Consider the following 15,808-nt stretch of genomic DNA (forward strand, 5'->3'; position numbering starts at 1 on the left):
TTTCATTCCGATTCCATTTATCCGGCAATCAATGGAAGATTGCTGCGGAGGATTTTTTAACGCATTTTCCAGATGATAAGATAATCAATGATTACTAATAGATGCGTGTGTGTATATTAGAATATTGATGCTATTAGAATATAGCATGAAATTAACAAGACAAAAATGATATATATTTCAATATTATTCAATATTCTTCTGAAAAAAGCGCTAATATTCAAATTATATATTTTTCTAAAAAATTTATTACAAAATTAAGGGAAAAGGGGAGAATTTGTCTTGGCTCACTTCATTCTAGTTCCGGTTGCGGGTCACGATATATGTCAAGGATAAGAAGAGTAGGGATAATAATCCTACACGCAAGCGGACTAGAATAATTTCGCCGCTATGAAACCGGCCTACGTCGATATATCGGAGCTTGATTTATAAAAGGATGCTGGATTACCGATGAGAGCGGTTAGATTCTATTTTACCGTCGACGGTAAGGCAACGGCGGGCATGATCGGGGGCCCAAATGCGCGAAGAGATATGGCTCGATCCGCGGTAGATTCCAGATCGTTTCGGCGATTATGCCTCGATTCGAGATTTACGGGCGAGCGAAGCCTTTCGAGACGTACCGCCATTTATTTATAGTTACGGAGAATCACTTATTGCAAACCCGTTCGTTCACTTTCTTTTTTCTCCTTCTTTCTTCGTCGGGTTCTTTCTCCCTGGCCTTCTTCATCGCCCGCACGCGTGAGCGCTTTTAACGCCCGATGTCGAAGACGACCACCCGCGGTATTGAAGAAGTGGTACGGGAATGCGGCTGCGGACAAACATCAGATGCAATTTCGTGCATCGACAGAAACGTAGCTTCGAAGAACCGGCACGAAAGCGGATCTACATGCTCGTAATGCATATCGTAAGTTTCTCGCGGTCAAAATTATTGTATGCAGTAATGACTTTAGTTTTTTCGTAATCAAAGACAATGATATTGATAACTGCGTGATTAAAATATATTTTATATATTATACATTTAAGAGAGATTCTCCTTTTTCTCTCTCAAATAATACTACACGCTATACGCTATGTTTAAATTTTAATTAGTTCCTAATAAATAAAATTAAAGCCAGTATGACAATTTTATGTTTCAACGATTCTACAATAATTTTCTAAATATGAAATATGAAGAATCATTATTTTCAGTCTATGAATGGACTTGTACCTTTTCGCAATCAAGTTTTTATTGCATGAGTAATTTTTTTGCGCTATAAATGCTGACTGTATTATTTTCAGAAATGTCGGACTTTCGCAATATTACGCGACGATTACGCGCAGTGCCGTAGTATTACGCACTTTTTAATTTGTTTGAAATCGCAAACAAGCGAGATGATTTACGTGAGATATCTACGAACGTACGCTCGTATCTGCGAGCGGTTTCTTTCGCGAGCGCATTTTCTTACGAGCTATTATTTACATTTTACAATTACATCGCGAGAGAACAAGCCGAAATTTCGTGACCCTATGCAAATATAGCGGGCCAGCACCGGATGCGTACACATACAAACAAACACGCGCGCACACGTGACAGCTGCTAACGAATATATATGCGTTATCCGGCAGTAATTGATCTCATATCAAGATCTCGTTGTTAATTTCTAACACTGTCCTAATTACCACATTCATCAATTTACTAAATTGCTCTATTATGAGGAAGCCTATTCTTTCCATTTTTTTTCTTTTTCATTCACTTTGTTCGAAACTTTATATACCCGCATCCGCTTTGCTTAACATAATTTCACGCGGACTGTTGGGCGTATCGTGTAAATACTTTGTACATATTGGTTATGGAAATTGCAATAGGATATTGCAATGTACCTTTTTTCGCATATTTTACATAGACTGCTTTTTAAGACGATTACTATACCGAAATAATTGCATAAAAAACTTTATATAATACTGCGCCAACAGGAAACGGTAATAACTAACAAATGAATAATGGCCACTTCATGTGAGAAATTTCATTACGAGGATAATTTTCCCAGCGTGTGTGATAGTAATCATGCAATTACAAAATTAAAAAAAGATTATCTTGTACTCGGTATAAAAATTTTGATCTTTTAAAATTTAATCTTTTTGATATTACCGAAATTGCAAATATAAAATTAATGTATTAAGATATCAAAAATGAACTAAACATAATATAATCTTGATAAACTTTGATACTTCGAGATTAAAATTAGATTTGTGCGTATCTAATCTATATCTGACTTAGTTTACATTTATATTAATATATCTAAATCATACCAACTTAATTTACTAAATTTGATTTTATTAACGTTAATAAATTTATTAATGTAAGATTATTCATTATTATCACGTATGTTGATTATAAATCGTACGATTATTTTATCTCTAGATATCTTTTAAAGAAGCGATAGTAAAGTAAAATTATTGTACTATTCGTCATTACTATTACTATTACGTAATTAGGAGTGATCTTAACTATAAATCAGCTTCATTGACGAGCAATAATTCATTCTTAGACATGCGTAAACCATAGCTAGAAGATATTTATCGCTATACTAAATTCGTCATATGTGCAAACACACGACAGATGTTCGCGCGTGTGTCAAAATGATGCAGGAGCTGCATTACGATAACGACAATGCCGTTTACATCAGTCAACGCTAATGTCCGACTTTCTGAAAGGTCCCGCGTGATCTCTTTCTCTTTATCGGAGACAGCGGACCCCGAGGTAGTAGCCGACGACGAGCAAGTTATTTGCTTCGCAGAAGTGATAAACATAACGTATTCATGCGCAGGGTAAAAAGGGCCGCTGTATGCATGTTGTCTCTCCCAATTGCCTCTGGTACGTTTATATTTATACGGCTATGCTAATTTCGCGACGTCAATTCTTTGGGCTTTCAAGTTTGTAATTATATGTGTCATCTTCATATAGATGCCGCAATCGTTCAACGACACGAAGGAGCTTCTCTGGCCATTTTGGCCTTCAGCAGCAGCCGTAGATAGATGAGACATTCGATTCGTCAAGTTTTCGTATGCTCGACGTCTACTGTATATTGAAGTGTCTGCGTTGAAATATTTAGTAATTAAATGCGGATTGGCGAAGAAAGGACCTCGGTTGAGAACATGATTTCTGAAGGAAAAGCACAAAATGAAAGATATTGCTTTTGATTAAAATTATATTTAAACATTTTTCTGGAGTCAACGTATAATTAACATTATACAATAGTTAAAGAAATTTACTTATGTATCAGAAAACTCTACTACAGAAAATATGATAAATTGTTTTATGCAAGAATAGTTAGGGACTTCTATACTCAACTCGGATGGAGATTGAAAAATCGATCACATACACATACACACACACAGGTACATAATTAAATAAAACTTTTGAATCTATTTTTAATGGAAACTTATTAGTTAGTAATATTTTACTCATAACATTGAGCAGAAATGTAAATAAAAATGGATGCACGTGTGTTATATGTACCATTAATTAAATATACGTTATTTAATTTAACATATATTATTTTTCTAATATATAATTTATTGATGCCTATCTTACAACATTAATTAATATTGTTACTATAACTCGATTTTAAAAATATTTTCTATCATAAATTTTTCGTTGTACTCTCAACGCGTCTCAGCTGCGATAAAAATAATTTTCTAAATAAGTTATAAAATTCAGTAATAACTTATTGTTAGTATATTATATAAATCGGTGCATGTCTATTGTGCTTGACAGTAGATTCGGTTTGTCATGCCATTCAATACTATATTTTACGTTTTCTTTTTGGTACAATTATTGCCATTTCGAGGTGGAAGACAAATATATCTATCAACAAAAACAAGGGAAAACACAAATAGGGCATAAGAGGAAAGAAGATGTGCCAAAACCGCTCAAATATGAGCTGCTCAGATATGAGCAGCACTATATAAATAACGAGGTAACGCGTTGCAACCACGTGGAGAAAGTTGCATCAGAGCACATACAATCGGTCCCGTCATCTGACTCATCTTCGCTGACTGTGATCGGGAAAATTATCGCGATGCATTAAACTGACAAATGCGTGCATTGCTTATCGTCAATGTAATCTGCCTTAAATTGTACTTGCATATTATTTATTTTGTAAATAATTTATTAATTTCACTTTATTGATCATCTTAAATATCGTTAATGTTACATGTTCCTACAAAATGTTTATAGACAATGTTTCTTAAGGTTTCTAAATGTTTCTTAAATTGATTTTCCTGTAATAGAAATTCGATAAAAATTGTAATTTTTCAAAAAAATATTTTACAGCCTTTTTTTCTTTTTAACATTTTGATAAAATAATATCTTATAGCAAATATCTACAAAAGTTTATTAAAAGTTAAAATTATTTAAATAGATTAAAATAAAATTGCAAGAAATGTTTTAGTTTGTAAATTCATTTTAATGTAATTTTAAATAACTTTTACACATCTTCTTTCTATATATTATCATTAGCTTTCTTAAAAATAATGTTTTTATTTTTATCATATAAAAATGTTTCAAAAATTATATTAAAAATAATGTTTTTTTATGAAAACCTTCTCAGACATATAGATCAATTTAAATATTTTTATTTAAAGAACTCAGATAGATTTAACTTTGTCGTTTACACTATAAAACGCGAAGTTACTGCTCGGATGTTAATTCCAGAAATACATTCATCCCACTCTCTAACGTCCTCATAGCATCTCACGATTGGTGGATTGTCAGAAGATTCAAGAGAAGAAATTCTTTCTGAATTGGATCGATGGTGAATATCATGTCATGTGCGTGATTGCGTCATTTTACGCGTGCGCAATGTCACGTTTCCTTCTCCGAAATTGTAAAGTGCTACGTGCTCCGAAGCACCTCTGCGTCTTCGCTCATTATAATACTTGTATCAGAATTCACGTGGCATATTGTTAAAGTCTCATGTAAAGAATTGTATAGATTTTGCGATTGTTATTTTTTAATTTTGACATTTTTATTAATTGCAATAAAATGTCAAAGATTTCATATATTTCATCATACTTGTCGTTCGAAGATGGTATATAAAGTGGGGGTAAGGTCACCTTTAGCGAACCTACATCCCTGAACTGTTACTCCAGTCAGTAGTATAGCGGTGAGCCGGCTGCAACGTGGTCAGTCTGTGTTCGACAGAGTCGAAGAATAGAGCTGCCGAAAGAATACTTATCGAGGTTGGTAAAGTTTTCATTAAACATATTATTTATAATTATTTTTGCTCAATCAATCACAATATCTAAACTACTTGTAACAATAAATAATAATATCTCAAAAATTTATTTTAAATATTAATTTTTTTGTGATTTATGAATTTAAAATTGATTTTAACAAATTTATCTTATTACATTTAAAATCTCTCTCTTTCTCTTTCTCTCTGTCAGTTTACTCATATTTCAAAATACTTATAATGCGGGCGTGAAATTTCTTTTGTTATGTTTGTTATTTGATTAGCTGCTCGCTATCAGCCCATGTTCATTACCTGCGATAAAAAGTATATTGATAATATGTATATATTATCGACATTCGTTATACTATGTGTGTGTGTGTGTGTGTGTGTGTGTAATAACAGTGTGTTACATTTATTATTCTCTACCTTTCTGTACAAAGTGTAACGAGTTTCATAATACCGGACGTTATTTATCGATTATATCTCGCCGGTTAAGTGCGTTGATAATTTATGATTAATGAATAGTCTATACGATATCAACGAATTATAATTAAATTCCTACATGCTCATTCTCTTCGTACTTTTTCGTTTCACAATTTACATGTTTGTACGTAATTTAAAAGGAAATATCGGTAAAAAAGTTCAAATAAACATGTATATACTGATGTTGATTATACTGCTACTGTCATCTGACAATTGAATGCACCTGCATTCGTTGTAACGTGTAGAAAGCGGCAAAAAAAAATTGCGTGATGCATTTTACAACCGTATGACTTGAAATGGCACTTGCCAACGCGACACTATTCCTTCTAAAAAAAGAAGCAGACATGTGTTAGAATCGATATTATTATCGGGGTTAATGGCCTCTGCTTGATTTTAATCGAACGTAAAGATGAAGAAGAACAATTGCTATTAAAACGAAATTCTTTTAAGTAATAGAGATCATCGCTTCATGGACATGCGCGTTGTCAACATTATACGACCTTTTGTGTGACCTTCACAATGGTCTTGTCAGTGACCTTTAATAAACAAAAAATATAAAAAATAATGTTACATGCATGTAAATTAAAACATGCATAATAATATTTTGTATATTAATATATTAATGTATCATTAAATTATTTTTATAACTTTACAGAAAATGGCAACGTTGAAGGATCAACTTTTAACTACTGTGACGGAACATGTGTCAAGTGGTAGAAACAAAATCACAGTAGTCGGTGTGGGTCAAGTTGGAATGGCCTGTGCTTTCAGCATCTTGACAAACGTAAATCGATATTAATAATCAGTAATTAATTTTATCACATGATAATTTAAATATGTTATTATTTTTATTTTTCACGATAGTTTACTTTTAATCGCAATCAATATGTATATATATAAAATTAAATCACTCAATAAATTATTATTTTTGCAGCACGTTTCGAGTGACGTGGTATTAATTGATGTAATGATAGACAAGTTAAAAGGGGAAATGTTGGACTTGCAACATGGCAGTGCATTTATGAAAAATGCAAAAGTCAATGCTAGTACAGATTACGCTGCTACTGCCAATTCGAGTCTCTGCATTGTTACGGCGGGTGCCCGTCAGCGTGAAGGCGAAAGCAGACTGGATCTGGTTCAACGTAACACTGACATCTTCAAAGGCATCATTCCACAGTTAGTCAAATATAGCCCGAACACGATTCTCCTGATCGTTTCTAACCCTGTGGATATTTTAACATATGTGGCATGGAAGCTGTCCGGCTTGCCGAAGAATAAAGTCATTGGTAGCGGTACAAATCTGGATTCTGCTCGCTTCCGCTTCCTGTTATCTCAAAAACTTAACGTCGCACCTACATCCTGCCATGGTTGGATTATCGGAGAACATGGTGACACCAGCGGTGCATAAAATACTATTTTAAAAAGCAAATCTTTTGCAACTAATGAATAAAAAATATTGTGACTAATCAAATCGCTGGCTAAGTTAAATGACATTTTAAAATATTGTAGTATAAAAAATTAATTTTTTTTCATATTTATAAAATAAAAATTTAATTATAGTAGCCAAATTTATAATACATATACTTGCAAAAATACTTATTTCTATGATAAATAAGATACTATAAGAAATATTAATTTTTCTATTTATCAGTGCCTGTATGGTCCGGAGTTAATGTTGCTGGAGTGCGTTTGCGTGATCTCAACGAAAATGTGGGTACTGACAAAGACAAAGAACATTGGAATGAGCTACATAAACAGGTAGTACAAAGCGCGTACGAGGTGATCAAGCTGAAGGGCTATACTTCTTGGGCTATTGGTCTCAGCGTCTCGCATCTTGCATCAGCAATATTAAGAAATTCCAATCAAGTGCATGCTGTATCCACGTTGGTTACTGTAAGTCGACAACATAGATTTCCACTACATTAATTTATTATATTAACTTATATTTATTTAATAATAATATATAAATAATCTCTCATTAAAACTTATATTTCATTAGACATATTTAATTGTATAATCGGAATATATTATTAATTATTGCACATCTCTCATCTCTTTTCGTTTTAATAACTATAACTGTAAATTCTTTTATATTTTTAAAAATTTTAGCAATGGATGACAATATATTTTTGTTATTGTATTTAATTAAATTGTATTAAATTATTTACCAATTTTTTATTATGTATGTGCATTTTTATTAATACGTTAATTATTTATTAATTTTTTTATTAAATGCAATATTAATAATTTTTATATATAAAGATCAGTTATTTAAAACTAACAGCTTTAATAATTTTAGGGTTATCATGGAATTAAGGAAGAAGTGTTTTTATCCTTACCTTGCACGCTGGGTGAAGATGGCGTCACGCACATCGTCCAGCAGAAGTTAACGGACGATGAACTTGCACTGTTACATAAATCTGCAGTGATGATGAACGAAGTGCAACAAGGTCTCAAATTTTAAAAGAATTATCTTTATATATTATCTTTATCTACGTATCTATTTTATTTTATTTTTATGTTTTTTTTTGTGTATCAATTTATATCCAATTTATGTATACTTACATGTTTCGGATGTCAACACACACACTATCATGCATATATACATAATTTTTAGATATAAATGTTTTTAACTACATAATATCTATATTCATATACTACTTGTGAAACGTGTATGTGTGAGAAAGTTAAAAATATGAAATATTTGGCTATATTTATTTCTTATTATAATTTCTATTTATATACAATAATATTCTTATAACAAAGATCTCATTATAATTTATTTCAATCTTATATTGTCTTGGCCAGCAACAGGTTTATTTGCCATTATGATTTATATTTTAATATTCTCATATATATATTATTTAAACCATTTTATCTCTCTAATAAATCATTTTTTATCTAATAACTCAATTATTTATACAATATTTTCTTATTAAATATACTGATAATATAATATTATAATAAAGCGCACAATACACACACACACACACACACACACACACACACACACACACGCAGATAAACAACGCAAATTTAATTATGTATGATTCAAATTTTTAATATCAAATATTGGATAATGATAATTTTTTACGTTATAATGTGAAAGTAAATCGTTTACAAATTTTTAAGAAATATCTTACATTTTAAATTTTATCCACACATACACACATACAAATTACATGTTTTATTTTTATGTATGCTTTATTTAAATTGTGCTATTTATTTTAATAGGATAAAGAATGCTCCTATTCTGAATGTTTATGCGTGTTTATATGTGTGTAGAAATATATAACTTTTGTGACGAATTCGATTATTAATCTAATGTGACAATTATTGTATAATGAGCCATTTTTAATATATTATATAAGCAATAAAATATTTTCAAATAATTTGTCAATGGATAGTATATTTTTATACATATTTTTTTCTTGAACACACCTGCTGTATAAAATTTAAGTAACCATGGATGCGTTTAACAATTGGCGAATCGACATGATGGCGGAATGCCAAGGATGTTATGTCGTTCGATTATCAGTGTACTCTCTCCTCTCGAGAAAAAAACGGTTTCATGCGATGTGACGGGCGCGGGTGAGAACGATCGTGAGACGTTTATAAAATCGGCGAATGACAGAAACAATGGTTCTATCACCAATACCGTTGAAATCATCGCTATCGATATGTTTGAGAAATCTTATCCGCGTGACATCAACGACGGCAATAGGCTCCGTTAGGAGTCGATGTACCCGTTCTTTACCGCCGACAGTTTTAACGAAAATCTTCGGAAGTAATAAAGGGAAACTTTTCGGGAAAGATGCGACTGCTGGTTCAGATTTACAGAGAACAGTTAATTTTATGTAAGCATCGTTCGTTGTTATGCTTATACAAATGATAATTATTATTTTAAACAAAATATTGTTTGGCTGGACTTATTCTAAGTTTAATTTAGCAATAAATTATTTTTGATTACATTTAATTTAAAGATGTTACCCAATTATTATTGCACAATCTTCTGAAATTTATCTTATCTTATAATATAATTATTTATTCTTTATTCTGAAGCAATTTCATGATACATTTCTCTCTTCTTTGTAAAATAAATTTCCATTTTAAAAGTATATAATATAAAAATTTTATAAATGCGTTATAATGTGTGTGTGTGTGTGTGTCATATAACGTAAAATTGTTATTTGTATTAAATCTATATTTCTCCAACATAAATCTTTGATTAATAGAATATTTTTTTAGAAAATCTAATGTGATCAGTTTTGAAATGTGTTTGATAGTGTTTGACGCATAATTTAAAGAAATCTATAAATGATATTGTGATGACGAACATTTCGTTGGAATATTAAAGAAAAGTGAATTATTCGAATATTAGTTCGCCATGCTTACGAGAAGAACTCTTATGCAAGACCTCGGAACCAGTTAGAGACTGCTGTCATAAAGTCGCTATTGTCGGTGCTGGTATGGTTGGCGTTGCTGTTGCCAATTCGCTCCTCTTTCAAGTACTGCAATCCTTTTTCTATCTATTGGAATTTTGTCTCTTGGCCGTTTATATTATGTTTATTTGCTGAATTATTTATTTTGTATTAAAAGTTTGTACATTGAACAAATGCAGTTGCAGAGACGAATTGCAATTGAAGAGAGAAATATGATATATTATAGAACCTATCGTATGGTTTAAATAAAGAATGAGAATATAAAAAAAAAAATTTTTTTTTTTAGCAATATGTTTTATAAATTGTTTTTTTATAAATTGTTTTATAATATTGTGTTTTTATTTAATATTAGCGAATTACTTCGCACATTGCAATAGTAGACGCTTTTCCTAAAAAGTTGGAAGGCGAAGGAATGGATTTTTGTCATAGTTCTTCATTCATAGGAGATCCAAAGATCGAGTACGACACAGGTAATGGATTTATTGAATATATATTAATTGTAAAAATTGTAAATTTATTTGTATACGTATAATATGAATTAACTGTATGTTTTGATTAATAATAATTTTATATTTTATATTTAAAATAAATCCACCTAGTCTCAGCTTATGTCTCACTTATAATTATTTTTCTCTTTATTTATATTATAATAATATAGAAATTTCTTTTGTAGATTTTTGTGTGACACATAATTCAAAAGTCGTAGTGATTTGCGCGGGTGTACGACCACAGAAGAGCGAAAGCCGACTTAATTTGGTGCAAAGAAATACAGAGATATTGAAAAATATAATACCACCTCTAGTAAATTATAGCCCCAATGCTGTATTCATCATTATCAGCAATCCTGGTTAAAATCAATTTTTAAATATAATTAATTTAATTTTTTAATTTTTATATATTCCATTTTTATTGACGTAAATGACTTTCTTGTACAGTGGATATCTTGGCCTGGGTTACCTGGAAACTGAGCGGACTTCCGGCCCATCAAATAATTGGCAGCGGAACTCATTTGGACAGCGGAAGATTTCGCTATTTGATCGGTGATCGATTAGGAATAGCGCCAAGTTCGGTTCAAGCATTTATAATCGGTGAACATGGGGATAGTATGGGTAAGCTCTCTCGAATATACCTATCATTTGACACAGGATAAACAAGGCGAGATGTTATGTAATATATGACGTTCCGTTAGTTCCGCTCTGGTCCGGAGTGAGCGTCGCAGGGGTGCAATTTCGCGATATTATCCCGAATATCGGTTTGGAAACTGACGACGAGAGATGGTACGAAATATCGAGAGAAGTCGTAAAGTTGTAAGTTTTCAATAATTTTATTCTTATTGGAGATATATTGCTATATTATCAATCTCGTTCTATCAATATTAAAAAATAATCGTAGAGTTTACAATAATATAATTTTAACAAAAAAATATTTTCATAGCATGTTAAAACAGATTAGACTTAGAATATTTTTAATTTCTTCAGAGGCCCAACGGTGCGGTGTTTAAAAGGATACTCGAATACGGCCATTGGAATTTCCGCAGTAGATATCATAATCGCAATATTACGCAATACTCAAGCGATTATACCAGTTTCAACTCAAATACAGGTATATATATATTAATATGCATGTGTGCCATATTGCTCTCATTCCAAAAATACTTTATTCATTGATGGAGAAATCACATTAAGCTAATCGGATAGAAGTAATAGATTTTTTTCATACGTTTTACATAAATAAATCTAGATATATTCGAATAAAATATAAATGGATCACATCTTTTAAAACGCATTACTGTTATATCGACTAAATATTGTATAAATTTATAGGAGATTGCAATATTCTCTACACGAGGCATAATTATTTTTATAGGGTCATCATGATGTATGTCACGATATGTTCCTGTCGCTACCTTGCGCGATTGGCGAAAATGGCATCACGAATATCATTCGAATGCACATAACCGAATACGAGAAAAAGCTGTTCCAGTCTTCGGCGAACATCGTGTACAACATACAGAAAAAAATCAATATTAAATCTTGAACGATGGTACATTCAATGAGGTCATGCAAATGCGTTTAATTTCCTGTGTAAGAAGTTTTTGTCGAGTATAATAAATTATTACGTAGCTTGTCCTTTGTTCTGTTACGCTCAGTCACCGCAAAACTGTTCGCCGCACAATCTTTTCCAACTCGTGCAGGAACGTCCGCGGTAACCGCGGAGATGCTCCGGTTGTTAATTTATGCAAATCAGGAAGGAGACTACCGCGATGGATTTTTCGAATAAAGTTTCTTCAAATTCCTCTAACAATTGGAGTTCATAAAATGGATTTTTGATAGGACGAGAAGGTATCTCGCTAACAATCTCGAGGAATTAAAATCAAAACCGAGGAATTAATGACATAAATGACCTATTTTGCGGCACTTAATGATATCATCTGGCATGACGTTTCATTTGCGCAACTCGAATTTCGTGTTTTTTTTTTTTTTTTTTTTTTTTTTTTTTTTTTTTTTTTTTGCGTAAAGCGTTTCGGTGAAGTCAAGTTGCATATTTTTGGGATTTTCCTGTTACGAAAATTATTTGACACTTCTGAGAGGCAGTAAGAATACACGTCATCATTTCGTATTCCCACGACGCGTGAACGAGCGAAAGGTGACCGGTGGATGGTATCAGAAGGCCGCGATTACGCCGTAGGCTAGGCCACGGCAAGGTGAGAGAAGAGTGTGAAAATCGTGTGCAAGATGGCGTTTTGAAGTTCTCGACCTGTGTAATATTCACCTGCACCTGAACAAGCCCGACACAGGACCGTAAAAGAATCCGGTATATCCTTGGAGTAATAAAGTATCGTGTTACGAGACATTTAGATTTATCATAAAAATTATGCATTCTATAATTAGGTATTCTAATAATACAAACGGTTATAACGATGATGACATAAAGAAAAATGAGGAATGAATCATCGTTAGCGCCTAAAGAGTAATGAAACGTAGGTAGAAAATCATTGCGATATATATAATATATACGTAATATGGTCGTCTCGAGACTCAAGCAGCGAACTGTTCTCCTTTTACCCGCTAAATCCACTTGAAAGACATGTCATCGATTTTGAAAGAGCAATTCTGCATAAACCTTACATGTCACAAGTGCTTGCGATGGAGTTACATAAATTCTTAGTCGACTCCAGGCAACTACGTGACCGGGGGTTAATCTGATATGATTTTGAAATTAATATCCGATTCGACGAAATGACGTATCGTTTAGTTAATATTTTTGAAGTATAATATGTATGTGCCTAGAAATTGTCATTCAACATTTGTTGTCTATCCATTAAATTATGATTAATATAATTTAAAACACATCCATCATTGATATTCAATACGACATTAATCTTCATAATACCTTCATTTCTCAATCGCGAGATCCTCGTAATAGAGAATGTATCGATGTTACGTGTTTAGTTTTATTTGATTACCTCTTAGTGACTTTTTTGACGCTGCATTTAATTTTATGCACGCGTGTATTCATCTCTAAGAATAAAACATTAAAAAGATAAATATTTGAAAGAGTAACACATTCGCGCGACCTCGAAGAGTTTGTAAATTCTTAATAATTATTTATATTCATACTTTACACTTAATTTTCCTATATTTAATGTAAATTCGAGATTCGTGCAAGTTTGCTATTCCAGAATTATCTTATCGACAAATATATTTTTTAAGAAAGTATTTCGCAAAGACGCAAAAGTACGTTTGACCGTACGTTTCGTTGCTTGTTTCTCGTCATCTAATTTAAACTCAACTCTAATTTAAACACTTGTTTCAACGAGATTCGACTCGAGATGGGTTCCGCAGGTGACGTTCACATCCCTGGCTCCCAGGTGGAGGTGGCACACAGCCGGGCCCCATTCTCCGTTGGTCTCGTCGCCCATCCAGTGGAGCTCAGTCAGTAGACAGTCGATCTGTCCGGTCAGCTGGTTTCGTTCATTCGCGCGATACAAGAGCTTCCCGATGGTAAGCCCATCACGAGCGACCAGATAGATCCCGGTGCCGATCTCCCGGTGTACCTTCAAAGAGACCCTTGAATAGATCAGATCGATCGGAGATCGGATAATATCCGGCGGCCCGGTCGCATGTGCGCGAGTGTGCGGCATCTCCACCGGAAACACCAACAACACGGTGCGAGGAACCAAGTCGTCCGTAAAAGAGGAAGAGACGGCAACGGGGGAGGAAGAAGAGGGTAGCGATTCAGGAAGGAGAGGTGCGCGCGCGCTGTCAGACAGGAAATGACTATATCGTACGCGAGCGAAGTGCCGAACGGCTCCAGCTTTGGCTGCTTTTGGAGGATTCTGATCAAGTGAGTCTCTCCGAATCCGCTGTTTTCTCGTTACGATTTTTAACGTTGGCTCGCTTTAATATGCCGAGTATGTTGCATATAAATTATGCTGCGTACATATAGATATGATTTCTTGCGGTCTCTACGTCAAACGTAGACACTGGAGCTGTCAAGTTGCTGACGGCCGACAAGTAGAACTGGTAATAGGCGCGTGGAGTTCTGGCAAGAGTTTTTCTGGCATTTTTTCGCTTATTTGTCAGTCCTCGTCGTTTATCAAAAGCGGATATCGTACATTTTGTTTTTCAATAGTATATGCTATTTATAAGTTACGATTACTTAAATTTTTACACAAGAATTTTGATATTTTATTCGCTACAAATTATTGTATATATTTATTTTTCCATTTTTATTAATTATAATTGATTATATATGGAAAAGTTTTAAGAAGAGAGACCTACTTTTACTTTCGCCAACAAGTTGCATAAATTATAGTGATAGTATTTTTAACTGAAACACAAACATGTGACCGGCTGTCGGCGTCGCGATTACGCGATCATTGCGAAACGTAACAGTTTCGTGATACGAATTTGTCGAAGAACATCAGAATGTATCGTAGAATTAAGAATTATTTCGTCATGTATTTTTGATACAGAACGGTTCGCGAAATTGGATCGCGCTTCTAAACGTCAGTATTGTCAGTATGCTATGTAAGAAATTGCGCTATTGCGGCCGGCTGATCGTTGTGCAACTTTTAACTTTCGACTCATGTGTGCTGCGCTTTCGATATATTATAGCTTAGTTATATAGAAAGAGAAAACAACAAATTCTTGAAGAAAAATTAGGTAAACAATCGTGCTGAAAAATAGGAAGACTGGCCATAAATTAATTATAATATCATTCGGGTATTAACGAAAATTGTCGAGTAGGCTCGGGCAAATTAACTAGCGTGTTTCGAAATTTAATCGATAAATTAGCATCGTCAGTTAGCAAAACTGAGCTGAAGCGTCCTAAATTTTTTCAACCGTACGGAAAACGCGACTCGCACAAATCACAGTAGCCGAGCACGTAAAACCCGCTAGCACAGAAATGGTATTCGGTCGATGCTTGCTCGCACGCGTTTTAAAGAAATAAGGTCGTCGATACGTCGATTTTAAACGTAACGGCGCGCTGTGTGCTCGGAATATCGCTGTTAAAAATTATTGCACTGGTACACGACGATCTGCGTGTATCGCTCATTTGCTACGCGATGGATAAAATTGATAATGTTTATGATAAAGAGATTGGCTTAACAACATATGCTGGACACGCGTTTGATAGAACTCATATGCATATGTAAATGCATCG

The 15,808-nt window shown here is 33.2% G+C and overlaps 3 protein-coding genes across 3 annotated transcripts in view; all 3 read left to right on the forward strand.

Moving 5' to 3' along the window:
• The first annotated feature begins 5,123 nt into the window (after positions 1 to 5,123).
• LOC138941674 (L-lactate dehydrogenase) lies at positions 5,124 to 9,019 on the forward strand. The gene is made up of 5 exons (XM_070311519.1): positions 5,124 to 5,220; positions 6,352 to 6,480; positions 6,631 to 7,096; positions 7,348 to 7,589; positions 7,996 to 9,019. Exons 2-5 carry the CDS (start codon positions 6,355 to 6,357, stop codon positions 8,158 to 8,160), a joined length of 999 nt encoding a protein of 332 aa, XP_070167620.1. The 5' UTR covers positions 5,124 to 5,220; positions 6,352 to 6,354; the 3' UTR covers positions 8,161 to 9,019.
• A 246-nt stretch (positions 9,020 to 9,265) lies between these two features.
• Positions 9,266 to 12,179, forward strand: LOC138941856 (L-lactate dehydrogenase). Its single transcript, XM_070311763.1, has 8 exons — positions 9,266 to 9,553; positions 10,078 to 10,204; positions 10,491 to 10,608; positions 10,812 to 10,985; positions 11,074 to 11,247; positions 11,328 to 11,445; positions 11,617 to 11,740; positions 12,005 to 12,179. The coding sequence occupies exons 1-8, from the start codon at positions 9,324 to 9,326 to the stop codon at positions 12,173 to 12,175; spliced, it is 1,236 nt and encodes a 411-aa protein (XP_070167864.1). The 5' UTR covers positions 9,266 to 9,323; the 3' UTR covers positions 12,176 to 12,179.
• Positions 12,180 to 14,085: 1,906 nt separating this feature from the next.
• Positions 14,086 to 15,808, forward strand: part of Best2 (bestrophin 2) — a 47,257-nt gene continuing 45,534 nt past the window's right edge. The window contains exon 1 of the mRNA XM_070311647.1: positions 14,086 to 14,485. Within this exon, the coding sequence (XP_070167748.1) occupies positions 14,415 to 14,485 (71 nt within the window). The 5' untranslated portion in view covers positions 14,086 to 14,414. The remainder of the gene's footprint in view (positions 14,486 to 15,808) is intronic.

The sequence above is a fragment of the Polyergus mexicanus genome, unplaced genomic scaffold, assembly GCF_030449975.1.
Source record: "Polyergus mexicanus isolate NDT 795.1 unplaced genomic scaffold, iyPolMexi1.0 SCAF_20, whole genome shotgun sequence".
Lineage (NCBI taxonomy): Eukaryota > Metazoa > Arthropoda > Insecta > Hymenoptera > Formicidae > Polyergus > Polyergus mexicanus.

Coding starts and splice junctions, on each gene's coding strand:
- LOC138941856 (XM_070311763.1), top strand. CDS start 9,324: ATGACAGAAACAATGGTTCTATCACCAATACCGTTGAAATCATCGCTA. Junction 10,986..11,073: donor CATCATTATCAGCAATCCTG/GTTAAAATCAAT, acceptor TTTCTTGTACAG/TGGATATCTTGGCCTGGGTT. Junction 11,741..12,004: donor CAGTTTCAACTCAAATACAG/GTATATATATAT, acceptor TTATTTTTATAG/GGTCATCATGATGTATGTCA.
- LOC138941674 (XM_070311519.1), top strand. CDS start 6,355: ATGGCAACGTTGAAGGATCAACTTTTAACTACTGTGACGGAACATGTG. Junction 6,481..6,630: donor CTTTCAGCATCTTGACAAAC/GTAAATCGATAT, acceptor TTATTTTTGCAG/CACGTTTCGAGTGACGTGGT. Junction 7,097..7,347: donor AGAACATGGTGACACCAGCG/GTGCATAAAATA, acceptor TCTATTTATCAG/TGCCTGTATGGTCCGGAGTT.